The sequence below is a fragment of the Struthio camelus genome, chromosome 3 (genome assembly GCF_040807025.1).
Source record: "Struthio camelus isolate bStrCam1 chromosome 3, bStrCam1.hap1, whole genome shotgun sequence".
NCBI classification, from domain to species: domain Eukaryota; kingdom Metazoa; phylum Chordata; class Aves; order Struthioniformes; family Struthionidae; genus Struthio; species Struthio camelus.
Window position 1 is genome coordinate 71,879,771 of NC_090944.1, and position 11,071 is coordinate 71,890,841.

Below are 11,071 nucleotides of genomic sequence, written 5' to 3' on the forward strand. Positions count from 1 at the left end.
TGGCTTATTTTCTTATAACATATTTAATTAGGGCCCTTGCAGTTTGGGAAGGTGGAGTCACAAAAATTAAAAACAGATCTAGAGAGGCTTCCTTTCGGAGTGGAAAAATAAGAAGAAATTAAAGTCCTATTTCTGCAGCACAAATCCAATCCAAATGCCATATTTGGGCAGCCTACACTCCACTTAAGTCCTTGTACCTAATCGAAGAGAAAGCTGGGTACCTCTGAAGGCCTTTGAAAAGTGACTTAGAAGGACAAAGAAGGGCAGAGAGGATAGATCCACTAGGAGCCACACAGGAAACATCAAGTACACGGACTTCAGTTGAAGTTAGAGTATCTAAGCATGGTTTCAAATTCTCCCTGGAATTTACTCCCATAACACAGAACTCATCTAACTTTACAGGATTCACGGATATAATTCTGTTGAGAATGGAGTGTGACATTAGCATCAACAATGCTTACAGTGCATTACAGCGCTTCAGTAGCTATCATGGATGGGCTTAAATGTGCCTCATATTAGAATAGTTTCTTCTTCTTCCTGGATAAGAAAAGGCTCTAATACTGTGGCTGCTTTCACACAGATTTGGGTTTGCCATCTCATACAGTTGTTCTGAAAACCTGTGTCTTTTGTAAGAAAGGTTATACTGGTACAAGTGGTTTGGAATTTCATGGAGCTCCAGCACAGATCTGTGAAAACCATCCAACCTTTAATACCAAATTTCTGAAATAGTCTGCACAAACCAGAAAAATATGGATTAACTTACTGATTCAGCATTTGAAACTGGATTCTTCTGCTTCTTGTACACACAAAAGTACATATTATACTCAAAATCAAAACAAAGTTGCTGAAGTTTTACATTAACTTTACAGAAGTGTAAGCAGTTACAGAAACAGAAGATAAGGGTGAAATGGACTCTATATTTTTCTAGTATGAACATCTTATTTTGGTTATTTAAATAATAGATGTTTAAAACTTACAAAGTTTTAGCAGTGTTATTTGTCATGCTACATAATAACAAACAATTATTTGTATTTGAGCATTTGGCTATGTAATCTGTTTACACTTGAAACATAATATATCTAAAGTTTCTGCACTCTCTTTGATTATATTGCATAAACTGGTATTTTTATGCTCCAGGCTAAGCTGTCTTATCAGTCAAATAATTGGGTATCTTGTTCCTTATGCTAGCTAGAAGTTGAAACAACATAAGGAAAATGAAAAATCTTTCTGATTATATAAGCTATTTTATGTTCTTTACCGCAAGTGAAACTGATGATGTGACATTGTTTTCCAAATCCTATTAACCTTTCTCTCTCTTAAAAAATGTTTTGCAGCATACATGGTTTCTGATTGCTGCTATACAAACCATCAGGGAGAATAATTTCTTATGGATGTAAAAAAGATGCAAATAGGCTGTTTTATCCTTCAGGAACATTAACTACAGCTGCACAAGGAACCCTGACCAAAAGAAATGTTACCAGCTGTCATCACATACTCCAACAGGTGTCTACAGAGCTCCCTCCCCAAACCTTAACAATGTTCAAGATTGTTTTGTTTATGATATCCATTTCCTATGCTAAATTGTGTGCAGCACCTTTCAACCTCAAGGAGCATAAAATAACTCTCAAACTGAGGCCCCAAGCAGCAATTGCCTGGCGGACTTGACTTGTGAGCAAAAATCTGCCTCTGGGATTTACAAATCCTGCCCTGCTCTAAGCTGGGGATCGCTCTCCTTCCAGCACTGACTGAACAGTTACCAGAACACGAAGGGACGAGCCAGCAATGGGAAACGGGACAGAAAAACAAGCTGTGTCGCAACTAGTCCTGGCCTATGGTCCACGGCAGTCTGAATAACCCCAAACTAGCCAAACTTGTGTCAAAGACCAGGGCTGAAGACAAGTATGGCAAAGGAACTGGGACTCTATAACCAAGACGAAACTTGGCGCAGCAGAGGAGCTATCGTCTTATAGATAGGACAGATAAATTGCAGTGATACGCAAAAGAACAGATCAAAACTTTTGTTTGAATTCTCCACCAAGCTATGCCTTTCTGGGTTTCCAAAAAAGTAACTGTGGTTAGCTTTTCTCCTTTTTATTGTTGCATTTAATTTAGATGGAATCCTGCTGCTCATGGTTCCAGCACACGCTGGATAATACCACAAAAAAAGCTGTTTTCACATTTTATTTGGCAAGAAGCAAACAGAACATGAGTTTACAAATAAGCAAACCAAACGTTTTTCAACCTCAAATAAATTTCAGCTTGAGTTTAAGGCAAAGATCTTACCATACTCTTATTTCATTAAAAAGCAGAGCATCCACAGAAAACTAACATGAAGTAGAAGCCTGAAAGCCTCACTGCATCATACAAAAACACCTTGAGATCATTCCAGTTGACTGACCCAATCTAGGGATTGGCCTCCAAATGAAAAAAATATCCAAAGAAAAGGGTATTGTGACAGCAATTAAGCAGTTACAAGAATTTCCTAAAGTAGTTGCACAATAGTAAGTTCAGCTGCCGCCTATGAACAGTTTGCTCATAATAATTTATTGATTTTTTTATTTTTTTTACCTAAACATTGAATTAGTAAGAAATGATTCACTCCTTGTTAAGAAGCCCAGATCTTACTCATGTGAATAGTTCCAAGAAATTTTATCTCCTCCTGGTACAATTCCAATTCAACTGACTGAATTACATTAGAGTAAATGTAGCTCATTTACTTCAGGTAAACTATTAACTTCAATAAGGATAGAAAACTTTTATCTGTAACAAATAATCGTGGGTGTGTCTGTATTTTAAATGCACATATATACATTTTCCAGTTCTGTACTTACCTAAATAGGTAATGTGCCTGTACATGTACATATATTTTCTTTGCAAAAGGAGGGTATGTGCTTCTTACGCATGAAGCACAGTTATTTACTTAGAGATACCTCTTTCCTCATTCCAACTGTAAATCATTTGCATACGTTTTAGTGTATTTCTTATATCTAGTTAAATAGTTACATGTTTCAAGGGTAGCCCAGAATCTACAGCGAAACCCCCTTGGTTTCTGTGGCATTCCAGGGAGATTTAAAAATACATTACTACACATACAAATGAAAAACACTGAAGTGTGGAAGCTTATCAGACAAAGGTGTAAGAACCACTAGGGTTAGAAGTTGAAATATGACATCACTTTTTGGTGTGGATAATCTGACTTTGCAGTAGACTCCCAAGGACCTCTTGGAGCCTTTGCAGCAAGAACATATGTTCCTGTAAAAGCTTATCCTCTAGCTATATCAGAAGCTATAGAGCTAGATTAAAGGCTATCCTAACAAAAACAGACTAGACAAAACACGTAGCAATGTGTTTGAAGGGAAAGAAAACCTGTAACTAGGAGATACTTCATGATCCAATCTCACAACTGTACTTTATCACAAGGAACATTCCTTACAGAAGAGCCACATTCAAACAGCACATAGCTTCTTGTTTTAACTACTTTAATTACTTCAATTATGAAGAACAGCTTTCAAAACACTGAAGGGATTTTGGAGCACAATTATCAATGATGTGTGGTCCAAAATTCCTATATGTGCCTAAGAAAATCTCTCCTTATCCTCCTCCTGTTTCTAAGATCCTCATTTATGTGAAATTATTCCCCAATTATTTAGAACTTCTGCATCACTCCAAGCAGTTACATTCCCATCCTCCCCTAGGTGTGAAATGCTGAAAGTTGAGAGGTACTGATTTTTGCGGAGCTGTAAGAAAATTCAGTCTTCTTGGTGCTTCTAAAATCCCAAGTACAAGAAAAATATCAGAAATACAAAAACCTTACCAAAAACCCTCCCTGCAAGCCTGCAACATAGAAGACCTACAGAAATATTCTCATCTTTTGTTCATCAATTGTTGCTTCCTTGTTCTAACTATTGTACCTCTGAAAGGGAAATACAAAGCATCCAGCCAGCAGAGATGTACGCGGTAATGTCTCTTTATGCCCCACACTGAAGCCAAGAGGGACTCATTAGTCTTCTGGAGATTTTGCCACAATGCTCAAAGGCATGAAATACCTCCAACAAAGCACCAACTGAGATATGTCAGTGTGGCACGCACTTTGCATCTCCCTTTTGGTGCCTTTCAAGTTGTTTTCTAAACACTTCTTTTGTTGCTGTTGGCATGAGTGCACTTAAAAGCAGCATATCGTTAAGTACAGAGAATGCTCACTGTTTTCTGTCCTTTAAAATCTATTCCAAGTACTTCCCTATGAGCAATTAAGCTAACTCCAAGGGATACATTTGATAACAGATATTCTTTAGTTTGGTTGACAGTTAACAAGTACGGCTGTAATGAATAATAAAGTACTTTTTAGTGATACACAGTCCCTATTCACCCCCAGTAAGGACTATTTCTGTGCAAGTTCAACAGAAGATTCGAACAATGCAACTCTCTTGTATAACTTGCACAAAATAGGCATTCATCAAGGAGGATTACTCTCCCCAAAATGGGGCTCTCAGCAGCTACGTGCTGTGGGTGGGGATGCACAATTCCAGACAGGGGTGGAGACCAAGGAAAAAGCATGGGACTAGCATGAAAATGCATGCTGTGTCAATTCATAAGCACAAAAGAGGGACGTGTAGAAAAAGAGGAAAACTAGATGCAAAAGCTAAAGCTGTCTCAAGAACTTTTATGGAGAGTAACACATGCTGCAAGGGACCATGGCAATATTGCAGGGTAACATATTTCTAAGTATGGACTGTTCTTCAAAGTCTGTCCCCCCCGTAGAGATAAAAGCAGCTCCCCAGCTTTCCAACGCCAGACCCCACTGGTTTTTCTCAAACATCCTCACCCAAACCCCACATAATCTGCAGCTGTGTCACCACGTTGCTCTCAGTGACATGCCAGAATAATTTACTTACCGATTCCCTTTTTTTCCTCTGCCTGCATGGTAGAGGTGGCTCCCTCAGAGCAATACCGTATGCTATGTATGTAGGAATGTATGCTACACATGCATTCTACATCCTCCCAAAATAGGTCTAAGTTTCCATTCCAAATACTGAACTCCTGAAACATTAGGATAACAAATGTGTCATCCTCTGATCATTCAAAAGCTCTTTAAAAAGCTATTCTGGTACTCCATATAAGTTCATTCATTTTCTTCTCCCATATGGCATAGTGAGGCACAGAGAATCACCTTTCACCTTGAGATACTTAGAGAGTGGACTAAAATTCAGTCTTTCAAATCATTTTAGCTTTTGCTCATTACACCAGACAACCTTTTAGCTTGAATAAGTCTTCAATAAAAGCAAAGTAAAATAAACAGAATACCTCATTATACCAAAGTTTAGGAAACACCTGAAAAACGAGAAAATATAATGTACTGTTGGATATTCAGGACTTTTGAGTCATCAGGTTTTTTAAAGGAAAGCATTGCCTGATGATGGTGGGAACAGCATCACCTTGCTGTGAGAGGATGAAGAGTAAATGCCAAAGGAAGTTTCCTCTCTTCTCTGAAAATTTTCTTTTACCTCAACACACTGATCTTTCACGGATTAACGAGTATCTGCTTTTACTTTTACTGATGGTAGCAGTCTAACTACATTTACATGTCTGCTCCCAGATGATGCCTCTTCCTTTCGCAGAACATTTTCAACTTCTATTTAAAGGAGGACAGAGATGAATTAAGGGGGAAAAAAAGAAGCTAAACTATCCCGAGAGACTAGCAATTTTTAATGCCCACTTGAAAGGCAACAAAGGTGTTTCAGAACAACTTCTGAAAATCCAGCCACTAACAAGCATCTCAAAACTTTCAAAGAAACCAAAAAATGATCCGTTTAAGAGTTTTGACCACGATACACATTTTCCAACTGATGATCATGGAATAAAAACATATTTCTAAAACCAAAAAGAAAAGTAAGTTCTTTCATTATAGGGTGTACATATTTTATAGAGCATAGCTAAGCATAAAACCATACACTTTCAAGGGCACTATCTATGAAAAATTCTTATTAAATAAGAATACTGTAAGGATCATATATACTTAAGAGAGTGCTTTTAAAATATTAACTGTATTTGTGTCTCGAATTAAGGAAAGAATTAGATATAACTGAAATAGGATTCTAGAATGAGTTACTCATTTTACATCAATCTGTGTTGACTGAAAAAGTCTTAGAAAAAGTAGAAAAAGTCTTTGGACAAATTTTGTTTCTTCAAAGGGTTTAGTCCCATCCTCTTTGTTTTCGGCCTTTCCTTCTGTTGGTATACAAATCAAAAAATCTTAATAGAGCAACTTTTTTAAAAGATCTCGCCCAGTTTAAAAAGAAACCTTGCTGTATAAAACTGAATGGGGATGGAGAAAAAGACACGAGGAAAAGGTGTGTTGTCAGCCATCCTATCAAACAGTAGTAGTTCAGCAGGAGGTTACCTGCTTCGAGAGTGTAACAAAATAACTTATAGCCCTTAGCATAGTAGATGCTCCTGTGTTAACTAACAACTTCAGGAAAAAATATTAGGTGCCCTGTAACAGGAGGCACTGGCTAGGATCCCATCCCCTTTTTATCTCAGTTGTAACTCATTGTGTGGTGACAATGAATAAAATTTCTGGAAGAAGAATGGGATTCTGTATGCATCGATCCATGTTAAAGGATGTTGAAAACCTGTAAGGGGTGTTGACAAGAGCCACAAAAGTGAATTGAGCGCTGGGGAAAATGCCCTGCAGTGGGGTACTTAAAGAGCTCAATCTATTTATTTTATGCAAAAGAAAACTGAGAAGTGAATTGATTACAGCACATAAATAACTACGGGGTCGGGGTGGCGGGAAATTTTTAATCTAGTAGAGAAAATGCATAGTAAGAATCTGAGCCTGGACAAACTAATATTGGAAAGAAGAAATAGCAAAGACCTACCACTTCTACAAAATACCACAGGAAGTGATGGATTCTCCATCAGTGGATGTCTTTAAATTAGGTTTGGATGCCTTTCTAAAAGCCTTGTTTTATACAAACAGATTTTATGAATTAGCCAAACACAAGGCTTGGGTTTCTCTTAAAGGTTAATAGGTGGATCTTCAGAAATGTAAGGCTCTAGTAGGCCTTACATTCTGTGACTCTAAGAGCTACATTGCTAGATGACTAGAATAGGGTTTTTTATTATTGGTGTTTTATTTAGACTGAGGTTTTCTGAAAAATGATCTTCATTTTGAAGTACAGAGAAAACAAACAAACATTCTGAAAATCATTGGTTTGAACTTAAATAAGACAAATATTTGCCTGCACTTCATGTAGTAAAGTAATAGAAAAAAGAAATATTTCTATTAAAAGCTTTTTTTCTAAAAAAGGTTTAATTCTATGAAATCTCTATAAATAAATACTGGAAGAATATTAAGCATTTTGTTTTCTTGTGCTGGAATGTTAGTAAGATTCCATATTCTTTAAAAGAAAAAAAAAAACTCTCAAAATTTAAGGAGTAGCTTCAAAGATCAACTAGCTCTAGCATGATGAAGAAGAAAAAGATAACTCCTAAACTGTACTCTAACAACTAGGTATTACTCAGCTCTTGAACTGCCTCTCCAAAATTTATTTAGGCTAGTAAGCGTGACAAGTTGTCATTCAGGTGTGCTGGGCCTGTCTGCCCTCTCCATCACCAGCTGGACACGCTGCCCCTACTCCCTCGGCCCCAAGGGCTTGCCCCAGGCTCCTGCCCACCTAACTCAGGGGCCAAGGAAGGTGCGTGCCCCTTCCTCTTGCAGTTTCGACCTGGTAAGCCAAGCACTTACTCCTGAAGTCCCTTTTAAGAACAGGGTGAAAATGCTTCCAGGTGAGGAGAGGAGGAACGCAAATGACGGGAGCCGTCTATTCGCTGTGCAACAGCGGCTGAGGATGCTAGCAGCCTGGGCAGTTAGCAGGATCAGGCCCTCTTGCCAGTGGGACTAGAAAGAGGAAGGTCAGATGGCACCGGAATGATAAAGTCTGGTTAACTGTTAATCGCATGAATAAACTACAGCGCTGTGAGGGAAAGGAGCTCCACCAGGCTGGAAGAGACTCACCCAGCTCTGCACTTTCTTCTTCGCATCTAGGCTCAGAGGGCCAGCAGGGAAAGAGTGCCCAAGGAGAGAGAAAAAAGCTGTTGCATTTTCTGGATAAAGAGGAAGGAAACCTGACACCTTTGACGAAACCAGTGTAGAAGTTTTGAAGGAAGGGTGGCAGGGAGAGGACAGAAAAGAAGTCGCTCCTCCGGGGGTAAAAGAGCGGAGAACAATAGGACTGACCAGAAAGCGAGGAGAAAGCGGCAGAGAGGTGCAGAGAAGAGGCTGCGAAGGAAGGAGGGGCGAGAGCGGGGGGGACGTCGCGAGTGCCAGGAGAGAGGTGAAGAAGGGGGGGACACGGGAGGACAAAGAGGACGTGGGCGCGACGCGGGGTCCCGGGGTCCCGGCGAGCCGGACCTTACCTGCAGGTAGGGCTTGCCCCTCTCCACGCCCCCCACCACGATGTCGGCCGAGGCCATGCCGCCGCTGCCCGACAGCCCGAAGCCCACGTAGCCGCGGGTGCGCACCTCCAGGAGGAAGGCGAGGGCGCTGCCGCGGCGGCCCCAGCGCAGGCGGTAGGCGGCCGCCCCGTCCAGCACCGCGCTGTGCGGGTAGCTCCGCGGCGGCGCCGCGGCGGCGCACAGCAGCCCGCCCAGCACCAGCGCCCAGGGGCGCAGCCGCCGCATCCTCCCGCCGCTCCGGCCGCCGCGCACTGGCGGAGCGAGGGCGGGAGCGAGCGAGCGGCGGAGGGGCTTGCGTGTGCGTGTGTGTGTGTCTGTGTGTGGAAAAGGGGGGCAGGGTGCCCCGGTCAGCCCGCCCCCGCTGCGGGCGGCCCTTGCCGGCCGCCCCGTCGGGGAGCGCGCCTCGCGGCAGCGCCTTTGCTGCGCGCTGCGGGCCGCCCCCGGCCGCCCGTCGGGGCAGGGCGCCGCGCGGCACCCTCGACCACCCCCGCCCCCCGGCCGCCCGTCGGGGCAGGGCGCCGCGCTGCACCCTCGACCACCCCCGCCCCCCGGCCGCCCGTCGGGGCAGGGCGCCGCGCGGCACCCTCGACCACCCCCGCCCCCCGGCCGCCCGTCGGGGCAGGGCGCCGCGCGGCACCCTCGACCACCCCCGCCCCCCGGCCGCCCGTCGGGGCAGGGCGCCGCGCGGCACCCTCGACCACCCCCGCCCCCCGGCCGCCCGTCGGGGCAGGGCGCCGCGCGGCACCCTCGACCACCCCCGCCCCCCGGCCGCCCGTCGGGGCAGGGCGCCGCGCTGCACCCTCGACCACCCCCGCCCCGCGGCCGCCCGTCGGGGCAGGGCGCCGCGCTGCACCCTCGACCACCCCCGCCCCCCGGCCGCCCGTCGGGGCAGGGCGCCGCGCTGCACCCTCGACCACCCCCGCCCCCCGTCGGGGCAGGGCGCCGCGCGGCACCCTCGACCACCCCCGCCCCCCGGCCGCTGCACCCTGCCGCCCGCCGGCACCTGCCGCGGAGCGGAGCCGCAGTGTGTCTCCCCACGGGGGAAGCGCGGCGGCGGCTCTCCTGCTTGGACTCCCCAGCGCTCTTGTATCCGCCGTGGGGGGATCAGTGTGGCGAGCGGCCTAGAGGCAAGGGGTGCTTTAAGCCCCTGTTAGAGTAAAGCGTGGCAGCAGAGCATGTGCATGCTGTGTCAGGGGAGGTCGGGGGGTAGTTATTTTTACCCTACAAGCTGTAGGCGAGGCTCCCCAGAAGGATTGGCACCCAGGTAGCACCAAAAGCACAAACTGCATCCACGTCTCCTGCCACCACGACCACCCTCCCCCCTCCCCCTTTCCATCCCCATGCCCATGCCCGGTGGCTCCGTCACACCTCCGATCTGGCCATGTGCGGTATGGCTACGCTAGTAACAGAAGTTGAATCCGGTTCCCATCCGTGCGTTTCAAACTCTCCGGCTGTTTCTGGAGCAAAGGAAGGATCAGAAGGATATCTTTGGGGGAATGTGCCCCCACCCTCTGCAAAGCCAAACGGAAAGAAAAAACCAGCGTAGCACCAAAAAGAGGAAAATCATGGTCAACAAGAAATCGTATCAACCCTTGGAATCTCCAAGTAATATTAAATTAAGTTTTAAAATTCAGTTACTCTGCTTGAACATGTGTTTAAATGAAACAGCACCTGGCAGCCAAAAGAAATGAAACATTCTGTGAAAACCAAACCAACTAGTACATAAAGGAAATTAGCAATGCCTCCTTTTTTTTGACTTTTGCACAACCCTTGAAAACGCTTCACAAATATCGCTGGGGCTTCCAGAGTATCACCACATACTGTGATGTGAGGAATACATCAAACTACAAAACAGTTTCTAAAAAGAAAAAGCTAAAAAATCATAAAAATTACTTTCACCTAAAACATCACAGGGAATGGGAGAAAAACAACAAATAATTAGATATTGGTCTAATAAAAGTAATTTTAAAGGGAATAGATTGGCCTGACCATTCTTCCATTTATAGCAATAACTTCAAAGATACAAACTCAGATGGCAGATAAAATAGACAACAGTGAGGCGAGGACTGTTTAGGTTCTCTTCTGAAAAATTGCAGAACACCTGCAAGTGCCATTAATTTAAACAGAAATTGGAAGTGCACGATACTTCTCAAGGCCAAAGGTGTGGCCTCAGCACTCAACTGGGGGAACATCCCTTTTGCAAAACTGTCCTGAAGAAAGGATTCTTTCTAAAACAGTTAGAAAGAAGTACGTTTATGCTTTCTGGGGGCAGGGTCAAAGAAGGAATGAAGGATGGGTCTTAAAATTTGGCTTAATTTTCCTTTACAGCTGTATAATATATTCTGACATAACAGAAACCCTGAACTACAGTTACAATCATGTGGACTTCATAAGCTCGTACATCAGCTTCACTGTCAGAAGGACTGAATTATATATCTGGCAGAAGAATCATTCCCATTCAACCACAACAGGTTGCTAAAGTCTAGCTAGTGCTTCCTAGCTAGCTAGCGCGATATTGTATAAGCATTTATACAAAACAATGAAAAATACTCATTTAAGAGTATTCCACGATGTTTCAGTTTTGTCAGGATGCTTCCAACAACAACTTAGAGCA

The 11,071-nt window shown here is 44.0% G+C and overlaps 1 protein-coding gene across 1 annotated transcript in view; it reads right to left on the reverse strand.

Moving 5' to 3' along the window:
• MOXD1 (monooxygenase DBH like 1) overlaps positions 1 to 8,728 on the reverse strand; it is a 50,573-nt gene extending 41,845 nt beyond the window's left edge. The window contains exon 1 of the mRNA XM_068938331.1: positions 8,419 to 8,728. Coding sequence (XP_068794432.1) covers positions 8,419 to 8,682 — 264 coding nt within the window. The 5' untranslated portion in view covers positions 8,683 to 8,728. The remainder of the gene's footprint in view (positions 1 to 8,418) is intronic.
• Positions 8,729 to 11,071: the final 2,343 nt, after the last annotated feature.